This window comes from Camelus ferus, chromosome 35 (assembly GCF_009834535.1).
Source record: "Camelus ferus isolate YT-003-E chromosome 35, BCGSAC_Cfer_1.0, whole genome shotgun sequence".
NCBI lineage: Eukaryota > Metazoa > Chordata > Mammalia > Artiodactyla > Camelidae > Camelus > Camelus ferus.
This window is the reverse complement of record NC_045730.1, coordinates 18,719,417-18,731,587: the sequence shown is the minus strand read 5'-3', so window position 1 is coordinate 18,731,587 and position 12,171 is coordinate 18,719,417. Positions and strand designations below refer to the sequence as shown.

The 12,171-nt window shown below is 38.1% G+C and overlaps 1 protein-coding gene across 41 annotated transcripts in view; it reads left to right on the top strand.

The window, feature by feature from the left end:
• ZNF438 (zinc finger protein 438) overlaps window positions 1–12,171 on the top strand; it is a 144,169-nt gene that overhangs the window by 80,482 nt on the left and 51,516 nt on the right. For 34 of the 41 annotated variants that reach the window (XM_032473784.1, XM_032473780.1, XM_032473779.1 and 31 more), the window contains one exon: window positions 6,788–6,879. The exons of the other annotated variants lie outside the window; for them this stretch is intronic. In XM_032473784.1, the coding sequence (XP_032329675.1) occupies window positions 6,818–6,879 (62 nt within the window). In that variant the 5' untranslated portion in view covers window positions 6,788–6,817. The remainder of the gene's footprint in view (window positions 1–6,787; window positions 6,880–12,171) is intronic. 41 annotated transcript variants of the gene reach the window in all.

Sequence of the window (12,171 nt, the reverse complement as noted above, 5' to 3'; positions counted from 1 at the left end):
GTGCTGCCAACTTGCTTTCCTGATAATTACCATTAAATAGGAATAGTCAGCCAAGGATCAACAGATACTGGGGATGCCTCCAGTATGACAGCAGAGATAAAGGAAACAGAAACAATGCTGATGAGACAGAGCTACAGAGACAGCCGTAGGAAACTTAACAAACTATAATTACTGTCTTTGAACATACGAGATTTTGCATAGAAAATAGTCTTTTTTAAAAAAGAGAATTAAAGGAAAGGAAAATTAAAGAAGAAGTAACTTACAAAAAGTAGAAATATGGTGGCTGAAATAAATTTATTAGACGGGTTGAAAGATAAATTTGAGGGAGAAATAATTAGAGCCACAACCTAGGAGGTCCAGTTGCTCACTAATACAAGAGAGGGTGGGAGAGAATTATCAAAGAAATAATGCAAGACACTCTCCTAGAACAGATAGAAGAGAGAAACATTAAGGTTTCCAGAGAAGAAAAAGTGTCATATACAAATATTTTGGATAAGAACAAACAAGAGACTTCTCAACATCACTACTGATATGGGAACATGTAAATTTGTGAACTATCCCCTTAATGGATAATTTTTATCGTTAAAAAAGCATTTCTCCTTTTACCTGAGAGTTACTGGCAAACAGTTTCTCCTTAGCACATTTAAAAACATTCTACTTACAAATGTTCCATTATTTAAACTTATTTACATTTTTGTGTAATCTGAGGTACACCTGCAAGTTTGTGTTTCAGAGGTAAGGAGGAATTTTCATGGTGCTTATTCTGGTTCGTTAGCGTTTTGATTCACTAACTCACTGAACAGATAATTAGAGTGATCTTTTTTCAAGGTCCTGTGGAGTTGATATTTCTTGTTTCATACGGTAGTCCAACATCTGGTCCGTAGTTTTGTAGCTGGTGGTGATCAGTAAACAGGACTGATTTAGAAGCCACTGATGATACTCGGGTATCTGATAGTAGGACCTGCAGAATGTTTGCCATTTTTCCTTTGTCCCAACACACAGTGATTTGAAGTGACAAAATTTGGATTATAATCTCTTAAAATATTTGGCTCTTATTTTTATACATGTATACAACTATATTATGAGTAACAAAGTATCAGTGTAGAATCTTAGTTTTTGTCTTACCTTTTACCAATGAATGCTATTTTCTTCCTGAATGCTATTTTCTTCCAAAAATTAGAGGCATCAAAAGTTGAATTTTAGCAGACATAGTTTTCAAATTTTAATTATTTGAAACAATAATATTTTCAGGATTCAATGAATGTTAATGTTGAGCATGTAACTAATAAAATATATTATTATGGTATTTTTAGATTAAAAGTCTTCTCCAAATTGCATTTTGGTTTTTAAAACATTCTAAATGTTAGTCTTTAAATATTACAGAAGGATTGACATTTTTAAGTGCAGTGGAGCTCCCCCCCCCCCTTTTTTTTGGATCAGTTTCTAAAGCCTAATGAAATGGAAGGCAAGTGCCTTTTCCAACTTAAAAGAGGTTATATTTTATTCTTTAATGTACTATAAAAAGAGCAAAATAATATAGAAAAATCAAGAAATGAAAAAGTGCCAGGATTTTTCTTGCCAATATAACTTTTTAGAATAGTGCTGAGTTGGTTTTGCTGTAAAAACAAGACCAGCTAGTCTATTATGGATTCTCCAGATAATGGCTCAGCGAGGTCAAGAATTTTAAATTAGAATTACAGTACTGGAAGGCATCCTCTTACTCATTTTACAAATGAAGGAACTGAAGTCCCAGAGATATCAGGATTTATCCAGGGTCTCACAGTTAATAGCGAAGGTTGGATAAGAATCCTGGCCTCCTGGCAGGCAGTTCAGTGATCTTTGTCAAAGACTCTTTCGCTTTATTCTCAACACCATCACATTCTGTGCAATATCCAAAATTTATTGCATTAGGTCCAAGTAGCAGATAATGTTTGTGTTTCATTTTCTAGAGCTGAGGGGACATTTAGAATTAGGAATACTGACAGTGACCAAAAAAAAAAAAAAAAAAAAGGAGTGGCCAAAAGCATTTGGAAGAACCTTTGCCTAGAGTGGAAGATGTCCCTTGATTAGACTCTGGCCCTGCTCGCTAGAAGAAACTCCACTGCTTGTTATTCTCTGGGACCTGAATCTGGCTTCTGGAAGGTTCTTCCTTGCCCATCTTCCTTCAGGGTCACGCTTATGTAGACGTTGCAGGATACGTCCTCCTTGGAGGCAATGTGAACTTTTTTTCCTACTTTCTGACCATGCAATTTTGGTGGCCTGAGCATTGCTTTAAGAGTCAGCCAAAGGCTTCGAGGCAAGGCGTGTGGGTTTTTTGGCAATATTATTCCCTCAGAAACGTAGCTGGCTTCTGATCTCCATCTTTAGTTGATTCCACATGCTAGTGATAGAGAGACTCCGTGTCCGGGTCTGGCGGGGACCATCTTAGTTTCTGTCCCTTGTGCACGTGAAGTAACAGTGCCCTCGTTCACGCTCAGAACTGTCCCGAGTTGGACAATAAATTGTGCATGGTCCCTCTGGCCAAAAAGCACACCCCGAAGTCCTAAGGCTGATTTATTCCTTTGCTTCCTTTCTCCAGTTCCCCCCTCTCTCCAGTTACTGGGGGCCCTTGCGTGGCCATGTGAAATGGGTTTCATGGGAAGTTGACATGCTTAACCTCATCCCTCTGTTCACCTGGGAAAGCATAACAGGCCGTTTTTGCCCAAAGTCTTTTTCAGTCTTTTCTCTCTTACTGTGTAAAATGCAAAAGCAGTCAGATTTTCTAACCCCGGGAGCCTCCAGATTTCTGGATTCTCCACTCCCTTTCATTTCTGCTGTCAAACCCAACAGTTCTTGGCTAGGCAGATTTCTTTCCTGTAAGTTCTCGATAAACACAGCAAGTGATATTGTCATTCTAAGACTCTGCTTCCCTTCTCTTTTTCCCTGTGGCTCCAGACTTTGACACTTGTTCTGCCTCTAAAGCTGTCTCAGGCATTTTCAAAAATTGAGGTGTCATTTACATACAGTGAACACACAGCTCTGAAGCATTTGGTTCAAGGAGTTTTGACAATTGTATACAATCGTAAGCCACCACTCAGAATATGACAGAACATTTCCGTAGCCCAGAGGGATGCCGGTTGCCATGTAATCCCCTGACTTGCCCCCTCGGAGGCAACCACTTTTTGACTTCTATCACTGTGGACTCCTTTTTGCAAGGAACACTTCTGTTAAAATTTTTGTGGCTGTGTGACAGGGCAGTCTTTCTGTCCTTTACTTGGTTTCTCCATTTCCTGCTGCTCCGATGCCAGGCAGTTACCATATATTTTAGATTTTTAGATTTTTTTTTTCTTGGGTCTGCACCCCACTTCCAGATACCATTTTTTATGTTAGCTAGCTAAATAACTACTCTAATAAGCGGACTACAAAAAACATAATAGCTTAAACCTAATTAGAGTGTATGTATTGCTAATGAATAGAGCCTTGAAGACATTCCTGAGCAGTAGGTGACCTTCTGTAACCTGGGCCTTTGAGTCCTCCAGCCTCTGGGGAAGGAGCGTGAACACACCTCACTGCTCCTGAAAAAGCTCAGCCTGGGACCTGACGGTCAGTCACTTCCACTGACATTCTTTTGGGGAAAATGATGTACAAGACCACACCTAGTGCGAGGGGGGAGGCTTGGGAACTGTGGACTCTGGCCTCGCCGCTGCTTCCCCGGGACAGCTCCACACTGGGACAGGGAGCACAGAGTTTGGAGGATATTAACCAGGTTAATGTCACAGTTTTTCTTTTGTCTTAATAACATAATACCAGATTGCGTTTCTTTTTCGTCTTTGTGTTATTTCCTTTTCTTTGTGTTATATTTTTTTTATACTTTTGAATAAACAGTATTTAAAACTATTGGGAGTGGGTATAGCTCAGTGGTAGACTGTGGGCTTAGCAGGCGTAAGGTCCGGGGTTCAATACCCCGCACCTCTATTAGAAAGCAAATAAATAAATAACCTAATTATCTCCTCACCCGCCCCCTCCCAAAAAAAGCACACAGAATTTTTTTTTTTAATGTTAAAAACAAAAAGTATTGCTATCTCTACGGTAGACATGTTCAACGCGAAAACAACTAATTTTCCTTAGATTATTCTGATGAACTTAAAATGATCTCTGGGCCTCAACAGATACAATTTAACTCTTAAAGGATGAAGATCACCATTTCTATTCCATGTTGTACCGGAGATCCTAGACAATGGAGTAAAAAGGGGAGGGAACCTAAAAAACAAACAAACAAACAAAAAACCATGTAGGAATGATAAGGTAGAAAAAAAACTGTCATTATTGGCAAATGACACAATTGTCAATGTAGAAAATTTCTGGAACTCTACAGAAAAATTCTTAGCATTAACTAGAGAATTTAGCAAGGGTTTTGGATACAAAATTAGTCTAGGGAAGCCAGGTGCATTTCTGTGACCAGCAACAACAATAGAAGCAAAACAGAGTATGTAATTAAAAAAAAAAAGCAACATTTATTTTGAAATGATTAGCATCCTACACAGCCATGGTGTATCTTCTCAAACTACGAAATTAGCATTGGTACACTGATGTTAACTAAATTACACCTTCATTCAGATTTTCCCAGTTTTTCCACGGATGTTCTTTTTCTGTTTCAGGATCAAACCCAGGTGGCTGTTATCTCTCTAGTTTACTCCAATTTGCACCAATTTCTTGGTCTTCTCTTTCAGGGATCTGACACTTGAAGAGTGGTAGTCAGATATTTTGTAGAAAGGACCTCAATTTGGGTTTGTCTGATGTCTTCTCATGATTATATCATATCCTTGTCAACATGACACCACTGGTAATGTCAACCTTGATCATTTGGTTAAGGTGGTGTCTGCCGGGTTTCTCCATAATGAAGTCACTATAGAAGAATGTAATTTTAAAAATATACAACTTACAGTAGAAGCAGACTATAAATAGCATCTGAATAAATCTAACAAATAATATCCACAACCTTTATTGAGAAAGTTACAAACTTTTATTGAAAGATATTAACTCTGAGGCAATTAAGTGGAGAGAAACACTGTATTCATGGATTGGAAAACTGAATGTTGCAAAGATGTTAATACGCTCAATGCACTTAGAATCAAATCCCTAACAGGTTTTGGGGGTTTTAACATCACTACTGTAAGTGTTGTTGTTTTTGTTTTGGTGATACTTAAATAATTCTGAACTTACGTGGAAGAGGAGTGGTCGGAAAATTAGATGCTCCTGAAGAACAAAGTGTCTTTCCTACCTTATGCTGTAACTTAATATAAAATTATAATAATTAAATCAGTGTATGATATAAAGATATACAAATTGGCCAATGGAAAGAGTAGCGAATTCAGAAACAGATCCATCTATATATGGAACCTAGATTTACAGCACAACCGGTGTCGTAGATCAGTGGGGAAAAGGACGGGTAGATTTTTCAATGTATCACGTTGGGGCGAGAAATCGCACATACGAACGAGTGTAATATCGGATTCCCAGGTCACGCCACGCGCAAAATGGGAAATGGTCAAGTTACAAGTTGTAAATGAATGATTAGAATTAAATTGCAGTATAAAATTAGAAGCAGAACTCAGGAAAAAAACAGCTGAAGGAAAAAACCAAAACTACCAAAGCAATGAAAACAGAGTTGGAAGGAGTACAAGAGACAGAGTGAGGTCACAGAGATTAGAAATGAGCAGAGTGAGCCAAGTCAAGTAGGCATTTAAAAGCTGATGTCACACCTTTGGCTTTAAAATGTCACTGTTTACAGTGTGCCAGAACCGCATCGTTTATGAACTTTTCTCCCCGTGCTGAGTAATGTGCCAGAAATCCAAAGTGATCCATAGATTATGTTAATGATCTGTCTGGTGACAAGTCAATTACCCAGTCATTTGTGGAAAGCAAAGGGTTGGAAGCCATCTAAATTTGAAAGGGATTTATTATCACTTTCTCAGGTTGGGGAAGTTCATCAAAAAGTCTTAACTAAGATTTATCAAATGTCTGTTATATTTATTACTCTTTTACTTAGAGTCACCTTGTTTAACCTAGTATGCTTAGAAAGTGTTATTTAGAAATACTATTAATTTTAATATATATTTACCAACATACATGATTTTTAAAGGAATTTTTTTTTGTCTTAACATATGTCTGAGATATATTTGTATCAAAACCTTGCAGCTCTACTGTAGATCACTCAGTTTAGGGGAGATGATTGCCATTTAATCTAATTGACAAAACTTAGTCATCAATTTGAAACCTATCTTCCAACTCAGACTTCCTTCTGTCAGTTAAAGTCCAACTTGATTTTTCAGCTCAAATAAATATGTTAATGTAGGTGTCCATGACAACCATCACACAGTGAATTCTGATTCTAATACAGATAAATAGGTAAGGCACAGAGCCTCACTATGTGTTGCCTGGATACAGTGATACTGCTGCCTTCAAGCTTTCATTGCTTTGCGCTCACTAAAGTCTCCCAGCGTTGAGTTGATTCTTTTACAATAATAAGGGTATTGATTGGAAGGTAAGGTCCTTAAGTAAATACCCCCTCACTATTGCTTCATTCTGCTATACGTCTGAATTTGTAATATACTAACGTGGGCCCACATACTCCACTTTTTAATAAAATATACATGTTATGTGTATGTGTATGTGATGGGGAAAGAACAAGTCCTTAATGTGGTGCTTTGATTAAAGGAGGATTTACAGGTTTGGCTTCCTGGAGGGTTTTTATATTCCAGGGCAATGCTCTAGACAGGATTAGTGAGTGGTATGCATTTCTTTGTAGAGTGAGAAAAAGCGTGGCTGTGAAGGACGGATGGGAAAAGCGAGTGAGAAAGAGGCTGATGTGATACCTTCTGCAGGTACCTTCCCAGAAAGGTCAGTAATAGGATGGTTGGAAGTTGAGGATCTGGAATTTGATTGCCTTAAAACTATCTGTGCCCACGTATCTCTTAGAAAGTCTTCGTATAGATCCAAGTGTACCCAAACTTGTAGACCACTGATATAGCAGACAGGCAGAGCAGATCCATCATATATATATAATATTATACATACAAGAAGACACCCAACTAATGAAATAAAGCCAATGTTTAGAGATTAAGCTTTTCTGAAATATATCTAGAATCTGCATATTTAAAGAGCATGCTGTTTGTACGTAGTAAAGTCGCTGAACCTCGGAAGTAAAGCAAAGATTCCTTTGGGGAGCCAGGGAAAACAGATCAGGTTCTTTATAAGGAGAGGAAATTATGTTGGCTCAGATTTCATTGAGTGCAACAAAATGGAATATACTGAAAAGATGTTCAAGAAAAGATAGGTAATTTACAGATTTTTTGTGTCCGTCTAAATAATCCTTCAAGTTTAAGTCAGCAAGCAAATAGTTTTGAACTGGAAAATATTTCAAAAAATTATTCCCTTTGAGCCTTTATTGAGGTGAAACTAGAAAACAGATTTTTTTTTTTTTAAACCTGGCTTTGCAGGGTCAAGATGTACTTGGAATTGCTGGAACAGGATCTGGCAAGACTTGGATTTTTCCTTGTCCCAGGACTGGAAGCTTCTCGTCGTCTGTAATAGATCTTGACAGGGAGACTTTGGGTTCTGATAATACTGCCTGTGAGAGAACTTATGTATTTCTCAAGCCTTTGGTTTTCTGAGAATTAGGGAGGAATCACGGCTTTTCAGCAATCTCATCATTGATGGAAGGGATCTAAGGCAAGATGTTTGAGAAGCTCCACCACATAAGTATGCTCGTTTGCACACAGGTTTGACTAGTATTAAACACGAGCATGAAGCATTAAGTGTTTGTGATGCAACTCTCCAAAGGTTAGTTCCCGATGAAGTAGAATCTTGGTCATGAATTTTGCTGATACTATGAATACTGTTATCAAAAAAATCTTTCTAAAAAACATTGACTTTATTTTTTTTCTAGACAAAACAAATCAAATCTGTAAAAGACCTTGTACCTTGTTTGCTTAAATTTGAAAAGCTCTGTACATGTTTGCGTTAATGAGAAAAGTAAAACATAACAGCCTTGTCACTTTGGAACAAAACTTAACAGATTGTGAGCAAAAGTGAAAAATAAGTATCCTATATTCCTTTTTGAGAAGTCGTCTGAAAAAGAGTAGTCTTTTTTTTTCCCAGTTGTAAAAAGTTTCCATCTCTAAACCGAGTTTTCTACTGCCTGTGTTCCAGTATTTCTATCCTTGACTTCTGTGGTTGACAGCTGGAGATGAGAAAAATGGGAGTCTGTAAGAAGTTTATCTGCAAGAGAGTGAACAGTGCTCTTTGCTCCTGAGACTGCAGCCACGGTGTTGAGTATTCAGGCCATGAATTGAGGTCTTCGGTTTGATTGCCCAGCGGATGCCAGCTCATATGCATGGAGCTGAGAGACCTGCCAAGCAGATGATGAAGCTTTATTAATTTTGCTTCCCTCAGAAGAAAAAAAGGGTAGTGCAGCAACTTGTTGAGTAGAAAGTGCCTATGACGGAAATAAAAATCAATCCAGAAAAATGTATGGACATCTAGAAAGAAGAAAAAAAGACAATGGAGTCATCCCAAGATCAACAGTGGAAAAGAAAGAGGTCAAAGGTGTTTTGTTTTCTACATATGCTAGTATATCTGATGAAGGAGTATTTGATTTGAGTTACATTTATCCCAATATGCTGTATTTCTTTGTCTTGCTGTGAGCAAGTCCTTGGGTGAGATTTCTTCAGAAAATGTAGGAACAGCAGACCAAAGAGGAATTACTGAGCCTAAGGCTCTGTCCCTCACCAGTGACTTAAGTGGAAGCATTTAGAGCTTAATTAGAAAATGTCCATCCTTAAGTAAGGTGGAAAGAGACCAGAAGCAGAAGAGACGGGGTACAGACTGGCCAGTGGTGCTAATAATGAAGAGGAGGAAGCGGTAGAGAGGCAGATGGGGGGGAAATGGAAAAGAAAGTGGTAAAACCAAAGGGGCCTCAGATTCAGTCGGCTCCTAATACTGATGAGGCCCAGAAAACCAAGGAAATCACAGAAACAAAAGAAGTAATGAAACATTTTAAGGGAATGAGAAAATAGCATTTACTGATGAAGGAAAGTTGGTTGACCAGTGGCCACCAATGTAGAAATCCATTGTGAAGGATGCTAAGGAGGTGGATTGTGGTTGTATCAACCTTGATAAAGCAAAAGAAAGGCTTCAGAAAGAGGGCCCATTCGATCAAGAAGAGTATGAGAAGCAAGTTAAGGCAGAGCATATGGAGAAAAGGCTTTAAAAAGGAAACCAGAAAAGAAGCCAGCACGAGGCAAGCAAAGGCCAGAGATGAAGGGTGGGATGATGCCTTTTAGGGCCGGATGTGGTGGTGATGAAGAACTTGATCCGTTGACTCTCAGATCCCGATAAATACAGAAGTCTGAAGACTAAATAATGAAGATATGGAAAATGAAGTTAGTGCTGCCAGGGAGAAGCAGAGAATGAGGAAGAGGACAACAGTGGAGAGAACAAAGGGAAACATGCAAGTTGTAGAAGGAAGGCCAAGTAGGCAACCTGCAAGCCTTAGGGTACAGGCCTGTCTCTCACAAGGGACAAAGAGCTTGTGTTGTATCTGCTCAAAAGTCGAAGCTAAATACGCCTTGCTTTGTTCTTGCAACCCTTGGTTATGATTACATGGGCCAGAAGTCAAAAAGAGTTGGCTTTGTAAGAGTGAGAGGTACCAAGAGTCCCATGCTTGAAGTCCACCGAAAAAGATGTTCACAAGGACAGAGCATGCGCACGTGTAACTTCATCCATAACAGCCAAAAGCTAGAAGTAGACCAGGTGTTCATCAGTGAGAGAATGCACAGACAGACTGGTGTAGACATGAAACAGAGTACTACTCAGATTAAAGGAAGCAAAGCTCTTACACCTGCAACAACGTGGCTGAATCTCATTGTACTAACTGAAAGAAATCTTACTCCAAAAAATGCAGACAGTACTTCTGCATTTTCATGAAGTTTTAGAACAAGCAAAGTGTGTGAGGGAAAAGAATCAGAGAGTGGTTGCCTCTCGAGGCTGGGGCAGGGAAGGACTGGGAAGGATTACGAAGGCACTTTCTCTGAGGTGATGGTTATGGTTTGGGTTACGAGATACATGGATTTGTGAAGACTCATGGAATGGAACACTTAAGGCTTGTGCATTTCACTGGGTGAAAACTGCACTGCAAAAGGGAGAGGGCCACTTCCAAGCTGCTAGCAGTGTTCTCTTCCCTACACTCAGTGGTGGGAAGACAGGTGTTCACTTTATTATTTTTCTTTATAACTTACACACAGGTTACAATATTGTTTGGTATGTATTCAATATTTAATAATAATTTCATGAAAACATAATATACATGTTAAAATTAAATACTCTATACAAATTCCTCAGCAGCAGCAATGCAGCACGCAAGGTGTCAGAAACGGGCTTTCTGGTATCATGAATTCAGTCATTTATTCAGACGTTGATCCCGTGCCTGTCTACAGCCTGAGAGGGATGTGACATTGGTTAGCTCCTTATTTGGAAGCTGAAGTTTTGGTAGCTGTGTCCTAAAATGAATTAGAAAAACTGCTGAAATCTAAAATGATGACAGTCTTCCATAGGCCCAGCTTTGACCTCAGTCCCCTGGTGCCAGTCTGGCGGACTCCTGAAGGCACACTTTTAAGAATTGAAACATCACTCAAACTGATGACCAGTGACCAGTAGTCATTCAAGTTACCTTACAGTCAGGTCATGGAGAATGTCCCCTATAATTTGTGTTCTTGAAACTTAACTATGAGGAGGATTCTCAGGACACTGTGGCAAACACTAGACCTAACTGTTCTTCTGTTGAATCTTAAAACATTTTCAAGGTATTTATAGATTTTTCATTTCAACCTTTCCTGCAACATTTGTGACTATTTTTCATTAAATGTGAACTCAACAGAGAATGCAGATTGAACTCTGGCTATAATGTGGTCCTAAATTTGTAGTTTAAAATTAAAAGGCTTTTACCCAGTCCTTTACTCTTTGTAAGTATTCAAACATTCTTTTGGATGCCAAATAATGAATTCATAGTGCTAGATACCCGACAGGTTGACAGTCTGGTTGCCTGTATGAAGTACTTAAATATACAATTGCAATTCCAAAGCCTTATTGCTTCATTTATCACAGGAAGTGCCAGAGTTCTGAAATATTTTGTAAGGAAAGCTACTCTATTTGTGTGAATTCTCATAGGGAGAACCAAGAGTATTATGCCAATTTCATCCTAAGTATTGAAGTTAGGGTTCGAAATGACATTTAATAGTATGATTTATTTTCTATCTTAAACTTTATAGGTCACAAAACAAGATCCTATCCTTTCATATTGCTTTTTATTTTTAAAATGTCTGAGTGATGATAAAAATCTTAAGCTTAAGCACTGTCAGGTGATTTATGATATTTCATTTATTTTTCAAAGCATTGGGGTGTCACCAGTAAGCCTGTTACAATTGTAGGTTTCAAGTTCCTCGATTTTAAAAAAGACCAGCTGCGTAAACAAGTGTGTTGGCTTTGTAATTTAATTCTGTATGGTATTTTTTTTAATACTTCAAAGTACCAAAGAAGGCAATTTTTCTTAGGTCATAAATACTTATTTATGTCATTATGATCTCCGACTTTCAAGTACATTTCAAGATCTACTTTTAACAATATGAATACATTTTTATTGTGTTCTTTACAACCTCAAGACATTTCTCCATTTGTCTTCCTAAACCTGCCCTTCTTTGTGGGCTGACATCAAAAAGTGGAATGTGGATAAACTTGAAGAAGGGTACTTTAAAAAATTGAAATTCTGTAGTCAGGGATGGATAACACAAACTATCTGTGAGAGTGTGCTGTAAGCACCTTAGAGCTATTTTTTGTTATTAAATTTTAAATTTGGGAAAATTGTAAGTTCACATGTAGTTTTAAGAAATAATGTACTCCCCATGTGTCCTTTACACAGTTCCCCCCAAATGGTAATATCTAGGTTATTAGCATTAACACAATGCAGATCCTATTCAGATTTTCCTAGTTATACTTGAACTCATTTGTGTGTGTATATCTAATTTCTACGCACTTTTCATCACATGCACAGCTTCTTGTATCTACCATAGTCAAGATACAGAGTAGTGCCATCACAAAGACTTCTTGTGTTGCCATTTTATAACCACACCCACTACC